The sequence below is a fragment of the Ctenopharyngodon idella genome, chromosome 3 (assembly GCF_019924925.1).
Source record: "Ctenopharyngodon idella isolate HZGC_01 chromosome 3, HZGC01, whole genome shotgun sequence".
In the NCBI taxonomy this organism is placed as follows: Eukaryota; Metazoa; Chordata; class Actinopteri; order Cypriniformes; family Xenocyprididae; genus Ctenopharyngodon; species Ctenopharyngodon idella.
Genome location: NC_067222.1, coordinates 20,198,196 through 20,218,891, shown reverse-complemented (window position 1 = coordinate 20,218,891; position 20,696 = coordinate 20,198,196). Strand labels below are relative to the sequence as shown.

At 38.9% G+C, this 20,696-nt stretch overlaps 1 protein-coding gene across 1 annotated transcript; it reads right to left on the bottom strand.

Annotated features, from left to right (window-relative positions):
- Nucleotides 1-5,259: 5,259 nt before the first annotated feature.
- Nucleotides 5,260-20,123, bottom strand: LOC127508084 (low-density lipoprotein receptor 1-like). Its single transcript, XM_051885676.1, has 9 exons — nucleotides 19,981-20,123; nucleotides 19,470-19,547; nucleotides 14,486-14,542; nucleotides 10,319-10,441; nucleotides 9,508-9,630; nucleotides 8,619-8,741; nucleotides 6,669-6,791; nucleotides 6,291-6,345; nucleotides 5,260-6,136 (listed from the first exon to the last, which is right to left on the bottom strand). Exons 1-8 carry the CDS (start codon nucleotides 20,036-20,038, stop codon nucleotides 6,293-6,295), a joined length of 738 nt encoding a protein of 245 aa, XP_051741636.1. The 5' UTR covers nucleotides 20,039-20,123; the 3' UTR covers nucleotides 5,260-6,136; nucleotides 6,291-6,292.
- Between the last annotated feature and the right edge of the window lie 573 nt (nucleotides 20,124-20,696).

The following is a 20,696-nucleotide window of genomic DNA, read 5'->3' as shown; positions in this document are numbered from 1 at the left end:
TTATTATAATCAATGTTAAAAAAAAAAGTTACAGGATCCTTTGATGAATAGAAAGTTCATTTTGTAATATTACAAAAGTCACTTTTTGTCAATTTAAAGCATTTTTAAATGAAAGGTATTGTAGTTTTAGTTTATAATTGTGTAATTCTGGTTAAGTATAAGAAAAGTTTATTGAAAAAATAAACAGTATAGAAGAAATGAACTACAAGACTATGAAAAGATGTTGTAAAAATTACTATTTTTTTGGCAGAATGGTTTGTGGTGCGCAAACACCATAGGGAAATAACAAGTGTGTATGCAAATAAAAAAAGTCCAATGTTTCTGTGGCGGGCAAGTGAGGTGAACACGCTTATCGGTTCTCTTTTTCACCTGAAAAACTGCGTCTCACCGCAATCGGAAACCAGATCCGTCACTCTGCCACCCACCACTCACCTCAACAGCAGCTACTGGGAAGCTTCCCAACTTGTCAAAACAGAAAAACAGACATTGTAGTTCTATACTAGAACAAACAAGCCATTTTATACTTGGGTGTACAAGTAAGTTTCTTTAATGTTTTATGTTGCCAGTAGGTTCCAAAAGCTGAAAAATCAATGTGAAAGCAAGAAAAAATGAGGGGGAAACAACTCAGCATCAGAAGCAATATCTTATATCAACAATTAAACTCTGCAAAAAGAAAGTAAGAGAAAAGAGTTGTGTTTTTTTACGCTTGTTTGGGAGTTTAATGTGTCCTTCATTTTTTTTTGACTATACACATCCTGAATAGTTTACATTAGTTTGTTTGTAGTAACAGCATTGTCTTCAGAAGACGTTGAGAGCGTTATTCTCTGTTTAACCTGCAAACACATTGAATATGAAGTGATTAAAAGAATGGAGTATGTAACTTAATATCCCATCAAAAATCATTTTTAAAATATAAAAATCATGTGGAGCTCCTACAATTCTAACCCTCAAAAATGAATTTGGCTGGTATAACTTAATGTAGTCAGTTTGAGTCAGTCATATGAAATAAAAAGCCTGAGTTGAGCAAAAACAGACTAGATCTTACATGATAAAACCTTTAAAAATTACTCAATAAAGATTTTTTGCATGCAGAACCCTAATGTAGACTTTCTTGGAACAAACCCAAAGTGAGCAGGTTTGACAGGCATGTCTTTGATAACCGAACAAACATATTTGACACTCTGGAAAACCAGTCATAAAGGTCATTTTTTTAAAATGAATACATAAGCTTTCCATTGATGTATGGTTTGTTAGGATAGGACAATATTTGGCAGAGATACAACTATTTGAAAATCTAAAATCTGAGGGTGCAAAAAAATCAAAATATTGAGAAAATCACATTTAAAGTTGTCCAAATGAAGTCTTTAGCAATGTATAACCACTCACAAAAATATATTTTATATATATTTATGGTAGGAAATTGACAAAATATCTTCATGGAACATGATCTTTACTTTATATCCTAATGATATTTGGCATAAAAGAAAAATCGATAATTTTGATCCATACAATGTATTGTTGGATATTGCTACAAATATACCCACGCGACTTATGTCTGGTTTTGTGGTCCAGGGTCACATTTTATAAGCAAACTCCCACAGTACCCTGGTCAAAATCTCTTGCCCTGACTGCTGATTATGACATCCCATCAAAGGGGTTGGAGGTAAACATTAAGGTCTCTGTGTTCTCATGGTCCCAGTGGCCTAGTAAAAGTCCTCCCCCAGCACCTGACAGGATACAGAATCAGTACATCTGAATGCAGTCATGACGAATATAGAAGACCACGAAACCCTGACTAGAATGATGTCAGCACAGACTGTCAAAGCAAAAACCCAAAAGATTTAGTCTGATCTCTTTGCAAAACCTGTAATTAACACATCCGGGTCATATGCAATTGCAAAATCAATAGAAAGAAATAAAAAATTATACTTCTGCATAAAGATAATTAGTCCTTTTTATGGACCATTGCAATATTCATGACAATTAAGCACTTTTCTCCCACAACTCTCAAAATGGGCTGTTTTTTCATTCAAAATAGTATTATTTCTTTCTTCTAATTTAGGGATGAAATGTGACCTGGACATGTTTTTGTGTCACAGGTATTGAGGGGGAAGTGTTGAACTGATAAGTTAATTTGCCACACCTTATTATCACCAGATCTTGCGCTGTGAGTAACAGATGGTCTTTGAGCAAATCAGGCTATTTAGTTAGCATGCGCAAACATACACTTTGACCTCGATCAGTCACATGTAGAGTACAAATACAATGTATTCACCTCCTTTTAGCTTTAGCACATTCTATTGTTACAACATGAAATCATGAAGTATTTGATTGAGAACCGTTCACATTCCTGAACACAAAGCAATCTATAATGACAAAGAATAAAATACAGATATTACGAAATCAATTACAATTAAAAATGAGTGTATAACTGAACACATAATGTGCCTTTTGTTGTCTGTTTCACCAAAATGCCCATGGGCAAATCCAGCTACAAGAATTCTTCCCACTGTCATTTCATAAATAACTGAAGACAGACAGACAGACAGACAGAGACGGATGGAGAGACAGTCAGACAGATAGATAAAGATGGACGGACAGAGAGACAGACAGATAGATAGATAGAGATGGACGGAGAGACAGACAGACAGACAGACAGACAGACAGATAGATAGATAGATAGATAGATAGATAGATAGAGACAGACAGACAGACAGACAGAGACGGATGGAGAGACAGTCCGACAGATAGATAAAGACGGACGGACAGAGAGACAGATAGATAGATAGATAGATGGATAGATAGATAGAGATGGACAGAGAGACAGACAGACAGATAGATAGATAGAGATGGACGGACGGACAGAAAGACAGACAGACAGAGATGGACGGACGGACAGAGAGACAGAAAGAGAGATAGATAGATAGATAGATAGACAGACATATATACTGATGGACAGACAGACAGACAGATAGAGAGACGGATGGACAGAGAGACAGACAGACAGACAGACAGACAGAGACGGACGGAGAGACAGACCGACAGACAGATAGACAGACAGACAGAGATGGACAGAGAGATAGATAGATAGATAGATAGATAGATAGACAGAGATGGACGGAGAGACAGACAGACAGACAGACAGATAGATAGAGATGGACGGACGGACGGACGGACAGAAAGACAGACAGACAGACAGAGATGTACGGACGGACGGATGGACAGAAAGATAGAGACGGATGGACAGACAGACAGATAGATAGAGACGGATGGACAGAGAGACAGACAGACAGATAGATAGATAGATAGATAGAGATGGACAGATAGACAGACAGACAGCTACTGTAACTCCTTCAGGGTTTCCATAGGCCTCTCAACTGTTTCCATTATGGATCTTCCTGTCTAGCTACTTATTTTTGGAGTTCAGCCAGTTTTGGGTAGAGTTACTCTGTGTGTGTGTGTGTTTTCGTGACATATCAGGACACAAATTTGTATAATGACATGGGTATGACATGGGTATTACAAGGAGAGGGTGAATTATGAGGACATGACCCCATGTCCCCATTTTTCAAAAGGCTTATAAATCATACAGAATGAGTTTTTATGAGAAAGTAAAAATGTGCACAGTTTCCGGTGATGGGTAGGTTTAGGGGTAGGGTTGGTGTAGGGGGATAGAAAATACGGTTTGTACAGTATACGCCTATGGAATGTCCCCACAATTCACAAAAACAAACGTGTGTGTGTGTGTTTTTCTCATATTTTCTCATTCTGTGAAACTTGGTCTTCACTTCGCTCCAAGCCATATTTTGCTTTGCTCTTGTCTTTACTGGTATTTTTCAAGTGTCATATCACAGATTTGCGTGGAATGTTTCTTGGTCTTCACAGTGTACAACAGTGTATCGTTGGAGATGTGCCAAGAGGTTCACAATGTATCTGATATCTTCATTAAACACATAAACAGGCCAATCCAGTAATCATTTGACTCAAAGAGAGTTCGTTACTTCGGGAGAGATTAAGGTGTGTCAAAGCATAAAGACAGTTAAAAGGTGTGCACAATGTTGTAAGATTGTTTCTTAAAAAATATGGGAAAAAAATGAAGAGTTCAGATGCAAAAGCCTCTAAGTGCCGTCTGAAATTTTCTTCTAAAATGAACATTTTTATCAAGCTCTTATGTTTATGTTAAGTTATTTAACTTTAATGGCAATGAAAAGTACCTATTAAATGCCATTAAAGTGAAATTACTGAACCTAAACATACAAGCTTGATAAAAATGTTCATTTTAGAAGAAATTTTCAGATGGCACTTAGAGGCTTTTGCATCTGAACTCTTCAAATAGTCACTAATACAATATTAATCAGATAAAAGTGAAATTATAAAGTTTTAGCCACAGGAAACATCTGTGTTAACTTATACATTCAATTAAGGAAGGAAAAGCTGAAATTTCACCTTGTTAAAAAGATGTTATTGAGCCTCCATCTAACTGTTTCAATAGACACTGAAACATTATCAGAAGACTGTAAACATTTAGGTTTCCAGCAGTTCAGTGTGTTCCTGATGAGGTCAGACTTTTTTTAGTTTTGACTAACAGCACCACCTTGTGTTAAAAAAAGAAACCATGCACAATAAATGCAAAAAGCACACCAGTTGCGGTCCACTCCAAATTTTTATGCCCCTCGCTCGCTAACTTCTCTTTCTATGGCTCTGCGTTGCACGAGTGCCCACTACTGGCGGAACTCGTACATATCAAGTTGAACTGTGGGATATAGAGCTGCTTAAAGTGTACATCAGAGTACACTCGCTCCCTCTGTCAAAATCGAGGGGACGAGGGTCTGTCCGTATTATCTTCCCTAGTCCACTAAACTAAGTGGAACACACTTCAAAATGGCGACTGGGATTGCCCTGAGGGAAAGTGCTTAGGGAAGTATGTTAGAGGTATTTTACTCTGTAGTTTGTTATAACATTTTGAAGACTTGATTACTTTAAGTGACTTCAAATATGTTGCTATTTAATATTTTAGACTAGAGGACATTTCACATATATATATAGAACATTTCCAATGAAACAAAAATCAATAAATCTGAAAGACTATTTTAAACCTGTGAATTTAGGACATTTTTGTGAATGGAATGCATTAAAAGTGCAGTATCAAACTGCACTTTTTTAAATGAGAAAAAGTCTAAACAAAAAAGATTTCAAAAAGATTTCAAAAAACATTTTTTTGAAAGCTTTTATGTTTTAGTGACACCCAGAGGTCAAAAATAATGAAAGGGCTAATTTAATTAGTTGTTAATTTGCAACCATGTTTCTTTTTGGCTATACAACTTAACATGAAAAGCAGAAAAACTGAACTTTTTTTGTATAATTACTGTAAAGGCATATTTTAATTTAGATTAGCATTACTCTCTGCAGATATGCTTTACAGTAACGCAGTGAAACTAAGAAACACATTCAATAGACAATGTAATGCTCATGTGGGGTAAAACTAGGCCTGATGTTCCCTGATGTTGCGTCTGATGTACATGTAGAAACAAGCATTCGCATTTATGAACTGTTTTGCTAATCTTATTTTGAGAATCGGAATTAGGTTATGAATGTGTGAACTGCTGTTTGCAAATACATATACACAATGTAAATTAGTTCACACATTTATAATAAAGCAATAAGCCCCAAGAAGCCATGATTTACTGTGAATTTAGAGCAGCTAAGGGGTTTACAATTTAGCTGTTCTAGCTGTTTTAGCCATAGATATGTATACGTAGATGCCTTATTCCACCGCTCCAGACACGGCGGCACGCCCGCCATCTTGTCACGGTCAGGGTGTCATCACTCACAGTAAGAATCATTGATGGCACAATATTGTGCAGCTTCTGGTTGTGAAACTGCCGAGATTTAAATTCCAGAAGAAATAGGATAACAGGTGAGAATGTGTTGGTTTGTGTTTTTCAACTTCAGTTTAGTTTTTTCTAATTTCAGTTTCTGTATTTCTAAACTTAGTTTGGTCTTTTCCAGTGTCAGTACTTCATATTGTTTTTCCAGTATATGATTCATGGTAATGCTGGTTGGAGGGTCTTTCTGTGTCTCAGTGTCCGAGCCACTTGCTGCAGGACAGGTGTCACCTGGGTGCTGCCCAAATCATCTTAATTAAAAAATAAAAAAATAGCAACATTAGGGGGTGACAGAAACAATATGTTTGTTGTAAAAATTCTCTGGCAGAATGCTTTTGCTACTGCATGTTAGTTAACTTAGTGAGATATGACTCGTGGTTGTAAGATTGTAAGCTTGAGCTTTACCTTCACTTTTCTGTTTGATTCTTGTTTGTGACTGGGGCATCTTCATCTTGAGTGACTAATGTTATCAAAAGAGAGGAGAACGTTACCTAGCAACTCTGTTATTGTGGTCCAAGCCTTGTGTTTTTTTTTGTTTGCATTGTAATTACTATATTTATTAATTTATATTCATATTCAACTGATTTGGCTGCACTGTCTTTCTTGAATACACAAATGTTTTCAGCAAAAACTTAAAATAAGGAGAGATCGATCACTTAGCTGATTTTCAGAGGCCCTCTGCAGGACCAGCTTACAGCGATTGCTTTCAATCTATCTGGGTTTACATACTTACATAAAGTTTGCATCTATTGCAACAGAAAGATGAGATTTAAAGAGACTCACCACAGCCTTCCTCATCTGCACCATTCAAACAGTCCTTGTCACCATCACACCTCCATCTCATAGGCAGACACCTTTTGTGTTTATCATCACAGCTGAACTCAGTGAATCCACAGATCTTGGCTGCTGGTTAAAGAAAAAATAAAACAAAAACAATCATGACATCTGTCGGCAGAAGTGATACTTCAGTGGTGGAGTTCTGAAAAGAGGAGGAAAACATATGGATTATTAACATAGTTACAATACATTTTATATTAATGTATAAATATGAAAGATGGGTTCAAGTGTACTACAAATAAAAAAAATTAATACAGAGATAGTATGTTAAAAGCACATTTTAGTTCATATTCATGGTGTCTCAAAATAGCACAGTTGAGTACACTTAGATGTTCTTAAGATTATCTTAAGAAGTACTAAAGAAGAATTTTTAGTATATTAAGTACAAAATTAGTGCATGAAAATAGAGCACTTTAAGTACATTATGGAAGTGTACTAAGTGCATGTGTTAAAGCAAAAAACAAAAACAAACAAAAAAAAATCCTGAGCCTGAACTTTTTTCTGGGGCCGGGTTGCAGGGGCGGACACATACGCAGGGTTATTTGGCAAAAAAAAGAAAAGAAAAAAAAAAGATGAGCATTATTTGAAAATTATTTTCCTTGAAACTAACTTGTAACGTATTTGCCATTGTCATTAGCCCTTGACAGGCTCAGACTACAGATTATGGTGGGCTATTTGAAACAGCAATACCAAGAAAGGTTACTCACTACAATATGGGGCAAACACATGTAACATTTAGGATGCTTCTGATAACAAGTTTTGCTGGTTAGCTTTGTCCTTGACAGAGTACAAGATGACCTACAATCTAAAACATGACATTTCTGAAATATCTAAAATTGTTTTGCTCCAAAGAAATAATGGTAAATTAAAGCTGCAAGCACCGATGAAAGGGCCCTCGCACCCGTGCCACCGCCACTCGGTGGCTTTAGGAAAACAGATGGGAAATATGCATTTAAGTAGGTAAATATAGGAGGACTACTTCAGTCATTTGTATTTGCCACACTTCCTCCTACTAGCTGGTGGCGATATGACTATAACTAAATTTTTACGTGTAGATGTCTTCAGGTCAGGGCACTTATCAAACATGAAATCTGAGGCAGATCGGACATTGTATGCTTGAGTTACAACAACTTCCTATTTTGTGGCGTTAATCGCATACATCAGCACTTAGCCAAGTGTTGCATGATTTAACATGTTTCTAGCATGTTTGGTACTTCATGGCATATTTAAATGTGTTTCAGGGAGTGAATTACAGTGTAAAGCATGGCGCTATGACTAACTGAATATTGGCATGTAGATGTCTTCAAGCCAGGACTCTTATCAAACAATTGAAAATATGCTGAAATGTTTGAAAAAAATGCACTTTTGATGATCTGTTGTGATATTAGTACCAAGAGTTTTGAAAATTTACCAATTGCTTGTGAAAATTGCACCAAAGCAATTAAAAAAAACTAATTTCTTACACCAGCTACCAAAAGGCTTGCCATCTCTGCCTATTTCTTCTATCCACGCCCAGCGCCATTTATTTTTAAGTCCTTTATCAATTAGGACATCTTCCCCAGGCTTCGTAAATTTACTCTCCAGAATTCGGCACATCACCGGAAAACTTTAAGCCCTGTAAATGTACTGCAATAAAGTGTATTTTAGTGTACTTTTTTGACCTGGGGAACGTTACCTAGCAACTCTGTTATTGTGGTCCAAGCCTTGTGTTTTTATTATTTGAACTGTAATTACTATATTTATTCATTAAACTCATAACGAGAGATCGATCACTTAGCTGAATTTCTGAGGCCCTCTGCAGGACCAGCTTACAGCGATCACTTTCAATCTATCTGGGTTTACATACTTGCAGTACATAAAGTTTGTAGTTTGTAGATGAGATTTAAAGAGACTCACCACAGCCTTCCTCATCTGCACCATTTGAACAGTCCTCGTCACCATCACACCTCCATCTCATAGGCAGACACGTTTTACGTTTATCATCACAGCTGAACTGATTGGATCCACAGGTCTTGACTGCTGATCAAAGCAAAAATTATACAAATACTAAAACAAAAACAAACAGAGAATCATGACATCTGTCGGCAGAAGTAATACTTCAGTGGTGGAGTTCTGAAAAGTTAGGCAAAGTCCTCACTTTGTGAAAATAAATTGTACACACATAAATAGATAGATACATACACATACTTATACCATGGTCTGCGTGTCTGAATACTCGATTCTGATTGGCTGGAAGGTGTGCATTAAAACAGTTTAGTGTGCAGATAGTTCCAGTCACTTTTTAATCACTGTTCTATATTAATGTGCTGCTTTCATTGAAGCTTACATCAGTGTTTTTGAAACTCACAGTTTCACTATTAGTAGAAAGATGCCCCTCTCTGCCTATTTCTTCTATCCACGCCCAGCGCCATTTATTTTTAAGTCCTTTATCAATTAGGACACTTTCCCCAGGCTTCGTAAATTTACTCTCCAGAATTCGGCACATCACCGGAAAACTTTAAGCCCTGTAAATGTACTGCAATAAAGTGTATTTTAGTGTACTTTTTTGACCTGGGGAACGTTACCTAGCAACTCTGTTATTGTGGTCCAAGCCTTGTGTTTTTATTATTTGAACTGTAATTACTATATTTATTCATTAAAACTCATAACGAGAGATCGATCACTTAGCTGAATTTCAGAGGCCCTCTGCACGCCAGCTTACAGCGATCACTTTCAATCTGTCTGGGTTTACATACCTGCAGTACATAAAGTTTGTAGTTTGTAGATGAGATTTAAAGAGACTCACCACAGCCTTTCTCATCCGCACCATTCGAACAGTCCTCGTCACCATCACACCTCCATATCATAGGCAGACACGTTTTACGTTTATCATCACAGCTGAACTGATTGGATCCACAGGTCTTGACTGCTGATCAAAGCAAAAATTATACAAATACTAAAACAAAAACAAACAGAGAATCATGACATCTGTCGGCAGAAGTAATACTTCAGTGGTGGAGTTCTGAAAAGTTAGGCAAAGTCCTCACTTTGTGAAAATAAATTGTACACACATAAATAGATAGATACATACACATACTTATACCATGGTCTGCGTGTCTGAATACTCGATTCTGATTGGCTGGAAGGTGTGCATTAAAACAGTTTAGTGCGCAGATAGTTCCAGTCACTTTTTAATCACTGTTCTGTATTAATGTGCTGCTTTCATTGAAGCTTACATCAGTGTTTTTGAAACTCACAGTTTCACTATTAGTAGAAAGATGTTGCTTGGACACAGGTAATTCACACACGCATCTCTAATCTTCCTCTCTCTCCCTCTCTCAATAATTCATTCAAATAAATGCTATAATTCATTCATTCAAATAAATTTAATCTTACCGCACTACTTTATCCCTGTATCTGTTTTAAAGTGGGCAGAATGCTAGATCTAACAAACCGTAACTGATGAAAATGTACCATCATTTTTACCCTACCAGTCAATTATTGCACTGCAAACACCAATAACAGCTTCATCTTGTCAAAGCTGGCAAACGACCATGGTAAAAGCGGAATAACCCATGGCTAGCTGTGCATTAAACTATAGATTTAAAAAGACTCACCACAGCCTTCCTCATCCGCATTATTCGGACAGTCCTCGTTACCATCACACCTCCATATCATAGGCAGACATGTTTCGCGTTTATCACCGCAGCTGAACTCAGTGAGTTCGCAGGTCCTGACCACTGATCAAAGAAAAAATAAAACAAAAACCAACTGAGAATCAAGACATATGTTGGCAAAAGTATGTAATACTTCAGTGGTGGAGTTCTGAAAAGAGGAGGAAAAGTCCTCACTAGCTATGTTTCCAGCCACCTATTTATATGCGCATTTTGGGATATCGCATAAAAAAAAAACGCTGAATGGAAACGCCAAGATGCACATAAATTCTAAAATGAGTAGGATAAAGTTTTAAAGCGATACGAAAACATGCGCATAAACTACGATGGAAACACTTTTACCATATAAATTCCTTGATGCGCATCAAAAAGGACATGTGACTTTGCGATGGGATGCATAACTGGACCAACCAACCAGTGGACCGATCTCGTTGCACAGTACCTAAAATGCTGTTTTGGTCATTCTGTAATGCCTGAGCAAGTTAAAATGTAGTTAAAATGGTTCGATATAATTCCCTCCCAGAAGCGTCTCACACGACTGTGTTCACAAACACCAGGCATCTGAAAGCAAGATAACATGACAGCATTTAGCTATTTACTTAATAGGTAGCTACTTAAAATGCTATTGGCTCGTTTAGCGAATCGCAACGACACCTCTGGCAAATCATTTGCTGTGTCCGAAATCGCCCCCTACATTCACTATTCCCTACATTACTTCACTAATATAGTCCACTTGAAGGAGTGAATGAAACGAGTGAGTGAATTCGGACACTGAGTGCGCCGGAAGGGCTGCCGATTTCGCATAGTTTGTGCTTACTGTATAATAATAATTTGAAACGTAGCAAACTGGCAGCTCCAGTAGTAATGAATATTTATGTTGAACTCTACCATGAAAACTAGCATGTACAAACCTTAATTAAACGATTTAATGATTAATTAAAAAGGAATTTATACTATGTTGTACCAGCGCGGTTTGGAAAATGAATGGATGATTGATTTAGCTGCGGGCGCCATCTCCTGGCGAGACGCGGGAATTCATTCGGCGCGCGACTCTCACCGTGCATTATGGGTATTCTCAAGCCGTTGAGCGTGCATCGGCTGTACACTCGTTATTGCGGTGCATTGTGGGATTGAATGAGTGCACTATGGTTTCGGACACCACTACAAATGGCTGTCCCCTCAATTAGTGCCCTATTTAAGGGTATAGGGAGCGATTTCGGACACAGCCATTGTCTGTGTTCATATCAAACATGACACAACATAACACAATATAGCTTAGGCCTATATATAAAATATTGTGCATCAATAACAGTTAGAATATAAGCTTGACTTCGTTTAACGCTGAAACATAGGCTAATTACCTTTAATGTAAGCCGAAGAGCGTGCACTAACACTCGCTTTAATACAAAACAGGAAACTCGTGAATATTCATGTAAGCTCCACCCAGTGTCACCGAAAATCTCAGACGCCGAATATTTCAGAACACCGGATAGCGTCAATAAGAAGCTGCGAATAAGAAGTTGGAGTCAGCCTCGTTTCTGCCGTGACCAGTATCGCTCCGGAGAGAATCACGAACGATTTGTAGGCTACTGATCCATTCTTGAGTAATAACTTCAACCAAGGTGTCCTGGTAACACTTTATTTTAGGGTCTTTTAACTAGTTGCTTATTAGCATGCATATTACTAGAATATTGGCTGTTTATTAGTAATTATTAAGCACATATTAATGCCTTATTCTGCATGACCTTATTCTACATTCTTAATCCTACCCAATACCTAAACTTAACAACTACCTTACTAACTATTAATAAGCAGTAAATTAGGAGTTTATTGAGTGAAAAGTCGTGGTTAATAGTGAATACATGTTCCCTATTCTAAAGTGTTACCGGTGTCCTCAGTGATTCAGATGGCGGGAGTCTACAGAGCCTTGTATGTTCATTGGTACATCCAACAACAGAACATTTGTAATTTTTTGCTTCTCACCCAGGGGGTGTGTCTATGCTAACAGAGCAGATCGTCACCAGTCATGGGCGGGGTTTCCCTACTCTTACGTAAGTAGGGGGAAATATAAAACAGGGTGTTCTGAGAGATTAAAAATGATACATGGGGATTATAAAAAAAAGTATGGGTGGATTTTTACCATAGTGAAAAAATATGGACGACACACCTTCGCTGTCTTCTGTTGTAGTAAGTGAAGCCGCCAGTGTGCCAATATGGCGCTGACATCTTGAGCTTCGAGTCTGCGCACTGTGAACTTGGAGCCCGCGTCTGCGGCGTAGTGAGCACGAAGTTGAGCCACGATATCAAGGTCCCGCCCAAACTCAGAACAACTCATTATGTCGGTGTGAAATAAACAGTTATGGAAATGTAGAAATTAAAGTTAAAGCTCCATTCTCCTTGCGAAGATCCAGAAAAAAAGACAGTTGGCGCCTCAGTGACTACTTCACTCAGAGAAGCTGTCAATCATGATGTCTCACTCCTGTTTTATAACATCAAATAACTAACTAAAACCAAACTTAAAGAGCGAACACTTGAACTAACACCAAAAACTGCCTAAAATGACAGAAGCCGTCTTTGGAAAAAAAAATGTTTGAAGTGTAAATTGATTGTTTAGTTTGTCTCGAGTCCCATTACACATTTCGTGAGGGCGGGGTTTATGACCTATACTGCTTCCAGCCACCTGGGGGCGATCGAGATGCTTTGGGAGGACTCGTGTGGCACGCTTGATTTTTACCATTATAGGCCGGTTGTTTACACACACTGTGGACACACATCTGTGTTCAAACACCTTTTTTGCATAATAGGTCCCCTTTAAGTGTTTTAAGCATTTTTACATTGATTCCAAAATATTAACTATATAAATCTATTTATGACAGATTTGATTATCTGGATGCAAGATAATAAAACCAATTTGGATACTTAGATAAGGTAAATTTATAAAAAGATTTCATGTATATAAGTGTACAAGAGAAAATGCATATTAATGATATGTAAGATAAACCTTATATTATGAAACGGGCAGTTCCGGCCCTTGATTCTGATTGGTTGAGCCGCGTTCGAAGCCGTTGTAAAATTCCCGAAAACATACAGCTGACCGCATTACATAAGTATCACTGCGCCACTGAATGTGTATGTTGCTGCGTCTGTCTTAGCAACCACTCTTAGCAACGTAAAAATATGTTTGTTCTCCATTAATTTTGTTCATTGAAGGTTACTGCATTAGGTAGAAGAGTATTGAGAGAGATATCGAGTGACAGAGTGTTCAGATTTAGCATTTTCCTTCAGGTCAGTTCTATGTTCATAATAAAAAATCTGTTTGAATGTTTGCGGTGATCTTCTCCTTTTAATATTTAATGGGTTTTCCCGTGCCCTGCCGACACTGACAGAGCTAGTTAAAGCATTTGTCATTTGCTTATTGTTCCGTGTTCACAACAAGTTTCAATTTAAAAGTCTTTGCGAGTGACTCGCTCATAAAGACAATCTTTGCCGCCATCTAATGGCGTATTAAATGTAACTTCTGTTGCTGTTCATGGTCAGGAACTATTTTTTTCCGGCGGAAGGAAGGCTTTTAGTGATTTTACTTCATGAAAGTTGCATTGATACAAATTTTTTTGTCTTTAATATTTGTATTGTGTGGTAACCATTTTATAAAAGCAATAAACCCTGTAAAGCCGTGGTTTAGAGTGAATTTATAACAGCTCCGTGTCATGCCTAACAACATCCCTTAGCTGTTATAAATTCACTGTAATCCAAGGCTTCTTGGGGCTTATTGCTTTATTATGTTGTGGGTCAGTTTGACCCACATATTTCATGGTTAAAGGCAGGTTCACAGACTCAAAATGTAAAAAAAAAAAATGTATGCCGCATTGAAGGCATACATTTTTTACCAATTCATATATGCATGTGAGTTTTGCATATGAACTGACAACATTTTAATGGCCATTTTCGTTAGATTGTGTTAGCAGCAAGGGTTGAAGTTGTTTTATTTTATTAATTTATTTGCATTGTCATATGGAAAATGTCACTCTGGATCTAAAATCTCAGTCAAAAAGATTCATTCAATTATATCACAAATTTCAGCAGTTTTAAGATTGTAAGCATGAGCTTTACCTTTATTTTGCACTGTTTGGTTCTTGCTTGTGACTGGGGCATCTTCATCTTGAGTGACTAATGGTAAGAGAGAGGAGAACATTACATATCTATCTATATGAACACATGTTTGTGAGATAAAGTCGCAATCACGAGAAATAATCACAGTTACAAAAATAGTCTTAAGTTCTGAGATAAAATCACAGATGTGAGATATAAAGTTCTAATTCTCATTAGTATATAGTCTCTTTTGTTTTGTGCATCATCAGATAAGAATTAGACTAAAAAAATTGTGTACCAAGGTTTAAAGTTCAGGAAAGACGTTCATCGTAAACTTTAATCCAATAATAAACAAACAACAAAACGAAAGTAAAGCGGCAGCCCCTCACAGATGACTGCTGCAAAATCAAAATGTTTGCCACATAACCCAATCACCCCGCATAGAGTCACAGACCGGTGGGGTGAACCTCTGGTGCAGATACTCGTTATGTTAAGGGCCAGGACACACGCTTTAAGTGGTAGACCAATCAGAGCAGACTGCACTTTACGGAAGGGAGGTTTTAAAGAAACCGAAACTAAAACAGAGCATTCAGACACCTGTGAAAACAGGTGCTGCAACAATGTAAATTATAAGAAAAATGATGTAAACGTGTTCTAGAAGACCCCATAAACAAAATTATTAATGCGTAAATGAGCATAATTGAAGATATGCAAAAATTCCTCTGTATTGTCTTTTCCATTAAATCAGTTTTGCAAAACTCTGATTTTTGAATGCTATTTCATCTTAAAGAACAAATATTTATTGTAAACTCCAAATATGGCATGTTATTTTGTTATATAATAGTCATGGATTAAATTGAATTAACTATTTTGATGAAAGCATTTGTAAGAATGCCCATAAATGCAATGTTGATTTGAGTTGAAATATTTTATTAGCTCATTAAACAGAAACATAAAGCTTCTGTGAAGAAAAACAGTTACTAGCAAGCAGTTTACGAACAAGTTCAAACAAGACAGACATTGAAGGGATAATGTACATTCGTATAACTTTTTACACAGCTTTCTACCGCTTAATAAATAATGACGGGGAATGAAATACTGATCTGAGAAGAAACCGTTTTAAAATTTTACCTGTTTATTATCTTATAATCCATTACAGTGTACAAAACAATCATTCTAGCAACTAGACAAACACTTCAACAATATTACCGTAGGCCTGCTATTAATACTGGCTATCATTGGACAGTAAATACATTCGATAACTAAGGGGCAAGATGGCACCAGCTGCGTAGAGAGAGCGCGTCTGTGGCGTGATATACCAGGGGTGCTTCCCATTTCTAATTTGTGCATCCTTGTTTCTTTTGCTTGCATCTCAGCTCCACCCCCTCTTATGATTTGAGGAAAGGATGCAAGGAAAGAAAATGAGGACAAAGGAATCGAAGGAAATCTTATTTGTATATTTGAATATTCTTGATCACTCGTGTCACTTTAAATCATCATCAGCTGCTTTGATGGGATCTGCCTTTATGTTGTTGAAGTTTGGTTATTTAAGAAATTCATAAGAAATAATAATAAAAGATGCCCTGTTGAAATATGTGAGATGAATGGTTTATTTTAAACCGCAAAGGTAAAATGATTTAAAATTGTGGAAGCTCTGGAAGCTTCCTCACTTCTTTACACACCTCTTCATGGTGCAATTAGAGAACTGAGATGTCCCTTAAGATGGCTAACTTTGATCGGTTACCGGGTCACATGCTGGAGGACGAAGGAGAGAGGAAATGAGGAAGCATCAATTTGAGTACTGAGAAGCACCCATGAAAGATGTGCAGACCTCAATTAAACTCAATTTCAAGTCTGTAATTTCTGTGTCTCCGCTGGTCCCGCCCAGCTCCAAGTCCCCTTTGTCTCCACTGGTCCCACCCAGCTCCAAGTCTCCTGTGTCTCCGCTGGTCCCGCCCAGCTTCAAGTCTCATTTGTCTCCGCTGGTCCCGCCCAGCTCCAAGTCTCCTTTGTCTCAGCTGGTCCCGCCCAGCTCCAAGTCTCTTGTGTCTCTGCTGGTCCTACCCAGCTCCAAGTCTCCTTTGTCTCCGCTGGTTCCGCCCAGCTCCAAGTCTCCGCTGGTCCCTCCCAGCTCCAAGTCTCCTTTGGCCCTGTCCCAAATGGCACACTTCTATGCACTTTCGGTCTTGTGGACTTACAACGGCTGCCACATGCACGTGTCCGTTAAGTCCATAAGACCGTAGGGTGTCCCATTTGTCAATTTTAGGCTTCAGAAGGGTGCTCGCGAGCACCCCCTTTGCGGCCGATATGCGCCCTCAATGCGCACTTCAGCTGAGCCCGCACTGGTGCAAGCTCCGCGGCAGACTTCTTCCCGAAAGTCAAAGCGACGTTACGTCACGAATGTGCGGACTCATAGGAAGGCCGTGAGTGTTTAAGGTGCCATTTGGGCCAGGGCCTTTGTCTCTGCTGGTTCCGCCCAGCTCCAAGTCTCCTGTGTCTGCACTGCTCCCGCCCAGCTCCAAGTCTTCTTTGTCTCCGCTGCGCCCACCTAGCTCCAAGTCTCATCTGTCTCCGCTGGTCCTGCCCAGCTCCAAGTCTCCTGTGTCTCAGCTGGTCCCGCCCAGCTCCACGTCTCCTGTGTCTCTGCTGGTCCCGCCCAGGTCCAAGTCTCCTGTGTCTCTGCTGGTCCCACCCAAGTCCAAGTCTCCTGTGTCTCCACTGCTCCAACCCAGCTCCAAGTCTCTTGTGTCTCCGCTGGTCCTACCCAGCTCCAAGTCTCCTTTGTCTCCGCTGGTTCCACCCAGCTCCAAGTCTCCTCTGGTCCCTCCCAGCTCCAAGTCTCCTTTATCTCTGCTGGTCCCACCCAGCTTTAAGTCTCCTTTGTCTCTGCTTGTCCCGCCCAGCTCCAAGTCTCCTTTTTCTCCGCTGGTCCCTCCCAGTTCCAAGTCTTCTGTGTCTCCACTGCTCCCACCCAGCTCCAAGTCTCCGCTGGTCCCGCCCAGCTCCAAGTCTCCTGTGTCTCCGCTGGTTCCGTCCAAGCGTGCCACATGAGTCCTGAAAAGTGACGCCAAAGCGTCTCGAATGCTCCCAGGTGGCTGGAAGCAGTATAGGTTATAAACCCCACCCTCTCCATGTATTCCAGTGGGACTTGAGACAAATTAAACAATTAAATTACACTTCAAATATTTTTTTTCCAAAGACAATTTCAGTCATATTAGGCAGTTTTTATCACGCTGGTGTTAGTTCAAATGTTCGTTCTTTAAATAAGTTTGGGTTTTAGTTAGTTATTTGATGCTATAAAAACGGGGGTGTGACGTCATGATTGACAGCTGAAGTTGACAGCTTCTCTGAGTGAAGTAGTCACTGAGGTGCCAACGGACTTTTTTTCTGGATCTTCGCGAGGTGACTGCTTTAACTTCAATTTTTACACATTTCCATAACTGTTTATTTCACACCGAATTAATAATTTCACTATGCGCAAACTCGAGACTCAAGATGTCAGGGCCATATAGACACACTGGCGGCTTCACTTACTACAATGGAAGAGAGTGAAGGTGCGTCGTCCATATTTTTTTACAGTCTATGGTCCCGCCTAGCTCCAAGTCTCTTGTGTCTCCGCTGGTCCCGCCCAGCTCCAAGTCTCTTGTGTCTCCGCTGCTCCCGCCCAGCTATAAGTCTCTTGTGTCTCCGCTGGTCCCGCCTAGCTCCAAGTCTCCTTTGTCTCCGCTGGTCCTGCCCAGCTCGAAGTCTCCCGTGTTTCCGCTGGTCCCGCCCAGCTCCAAGTCTCCTTTATCTCCGCTTGTCCCACCAAGCTTTAAGTCTCCTGTGTCTCCACTGCTCCCACCCAACTCCAAGTCTCTTTTGTCTCCGCTGGTCCCGCCGATCTCCAAGTCTCCTTTGTCTCCACTGCTCCCGCCCAGGTCCAAGTCTCCTGTGTCTCCAAAGATCTCCTGGCTCTGCTTCCAGCCACTAAGCCCATCACTCCACCTCAGCTTGGCGACTAGTCGGCTCCACCTTGGCTCCTTCCTCCCTCGACTTCACCTGGGACCATTGCACTTTTGGCTTCACTGGGCTCCCTCATTCCTCCGGCTCCTCCTTGGTCAGACATTGCTCTGCCTACGCCACAGACTTCCGGGCCGTCAGCTTTGTTTCATCCCTCCACCCCTTCAGCTCTGTTGGGGGCTCTGCCTTCCTCCCTACTCCACCTTGGTCCTCAGTCTCACTGGCTTCGCATCAGTCCTCAGTTTATGAGATTATGGTTTAGTTGTCTTTTTGTTCCCATGTGTTTGTTTCTTGTGTCTTAGTTCAGTGATCTTGATTAGTCCCTAGTTAGTTCCCTTATTACTCCCTGTGTATTTAAACCTTAGTTTCCTTGGTTCCTTGTTCCATGTTGTCTTTAGTTTTTGTGTGTAATATGTAACAAAGTTTACAGTGGCAAAATTCCAAGGAGGACTTTATTGCACCAAATGCTCTGACTACTGAACTAGGAAGCTGATTGAGATGCACCCTATAACTGACCTCGGAATGTCGCTACTGACCAATCAGAATCAAGCACTTCAGGGAGCTGTGTGATAAAACCAGTCATGAGCTGCGTCTCATTTAGAGGGTGTTCCTCCGGAGGTCGCATTTGCGCCTGTATACATCGAGGTGGTCTCATTTAAGAAAAGTAACCATTAGATTGCAAAGTAAGAAAGAAATTACAGTATTTTACACCTCAAGAGGAATAACAGTCAGTTTTATTAGTTACTTTTCTTAAGTAAGACATCCTTGATGACGTATACAGCCTTAAAATATGACTGCTTATGAAAAATGAATGCTTATTAGGTGTGATAAACCTAAATCACAGAAGAACAATTTTGTACAATTTATGTACATCATATATATAAAGTTATGTAAAAATATAAAAGCCAAATGTAAAAAATTACAGCCATTTCTGTTAAAAATGTCGCAAGCGCATTGGATGAGTAAACAATTAATAGTTGCTGACTATACACTCTGGGCTTACCTTTAGTCACATTCTCAGTAGCATTAAAAGGATGAGCAGCTCCAGTAAGATCTTGTGATGGACTCTCTGTGAGTGTTTCTGGAACAGAGTTTTTAATGTGTTTTATTGTTTTTAATTCATTTTTTCCCCAGTTTATCATCATGCCGTCTTCAAGTTATAGGCAAGTTTGCTCTTATTAACATTTTGATGCAAGATCCACACAATGTCTGTATCTACAATATACAAATATCATTTACATACTGTTTTCCATATTTACATTTTATCTCTAAAGATTCATCTCACACTTTTTCTGTTACTTCAGTGTTTAGAGTACAATAAGAATGTTCATCACCAGCTTGGAAACAAGTTGTTTCTCATATGTGGGGAAATGCAGATTACAAAGAACAGAGAAGTGGTGCAGAAGCAGTATATACAATTGTATGGCAAACTTATAAATGTGTTTCTGAATAAGATAAAGGAATGTATTAAAGATAATTAATGATCAAGACTGAAAAGCTGTTTTTTTACTCACTTGTTTGAACAGGACAGAACAAAGTAACTGCCAGAAAGAACATAAATGCAATCCCCATAGTCTGATAAAGCAGGTGGACTTCTACTCATTTGACACTGTTGGTAAATGCATGAACACTATCAATTTAAGACTCCACCCATCCACCCACCCACCCTTATAAAAAAACCTATATTTTGCAATATTGTGGAATAGGAGAAAGGAGGTGAAAAAACAGCACTAATTATAATTTGTTAATATGATAAGCATAATAGGAAGCCAGTGCATATGAGATGAATCTTATGAACTTTATATTTATTTAAAGGTGAAATCTTAATCTGTACATCAGGTCTAACATGTCACACTACCATTCCAGGCTGATATTAATAAAGATTTAAATCAGTTTGTTAACTTGACAATCTACACATATTTTGAAGAAATCATTAGCAAAAGGAAGCTACTGTCATAAAAATCAGTATTAAAGGATTAGTTCACTTTCAAATAAAAATTTCCTGATAATTTACTCACCCTCTTGTCATTCAAGATGTCCATGTCTTTTCTTCAGTCGAAAAGAAATTAAGTTTTTTGATGAAAACATTCCAGGATTATTCTCCTTATAGTGGACTTCAGTTGGCCCCAAATGGTTGAATGTCAAAATTACAGTTCCAAAAGGGCTTTAAATGATACCAGACGAGGAATAAGGGTCTTATCTAGCGAAACGATCAGTAATTTTCAAAAAA

Bases quoted from the DNA above. Each gene is read 5' to 3' on its own strand.
- LOC127508084 (XM_051885676.1), bottom strand. From the start codon at position 20,038: ATGGGGATTGCATTTATGTTCTTTCTGGCAGTTACTTTGTTCTGTCCT. The intron at 19,548-19,980 runs GTGAGTAAAAAA...ACTCTGTTCCAG, and splicing joins GTTCTGTCCTGTTCAAACAA to AAACACTCACAGAGAGTCCA. The intron at 6,792-8,618 runs GTGAGTCTCTTT...TTCTTTAACCAG, and splicing joins TGCAGATGAGGAAGGCTGTG to CAGCCAAGATCTGTGGATTC.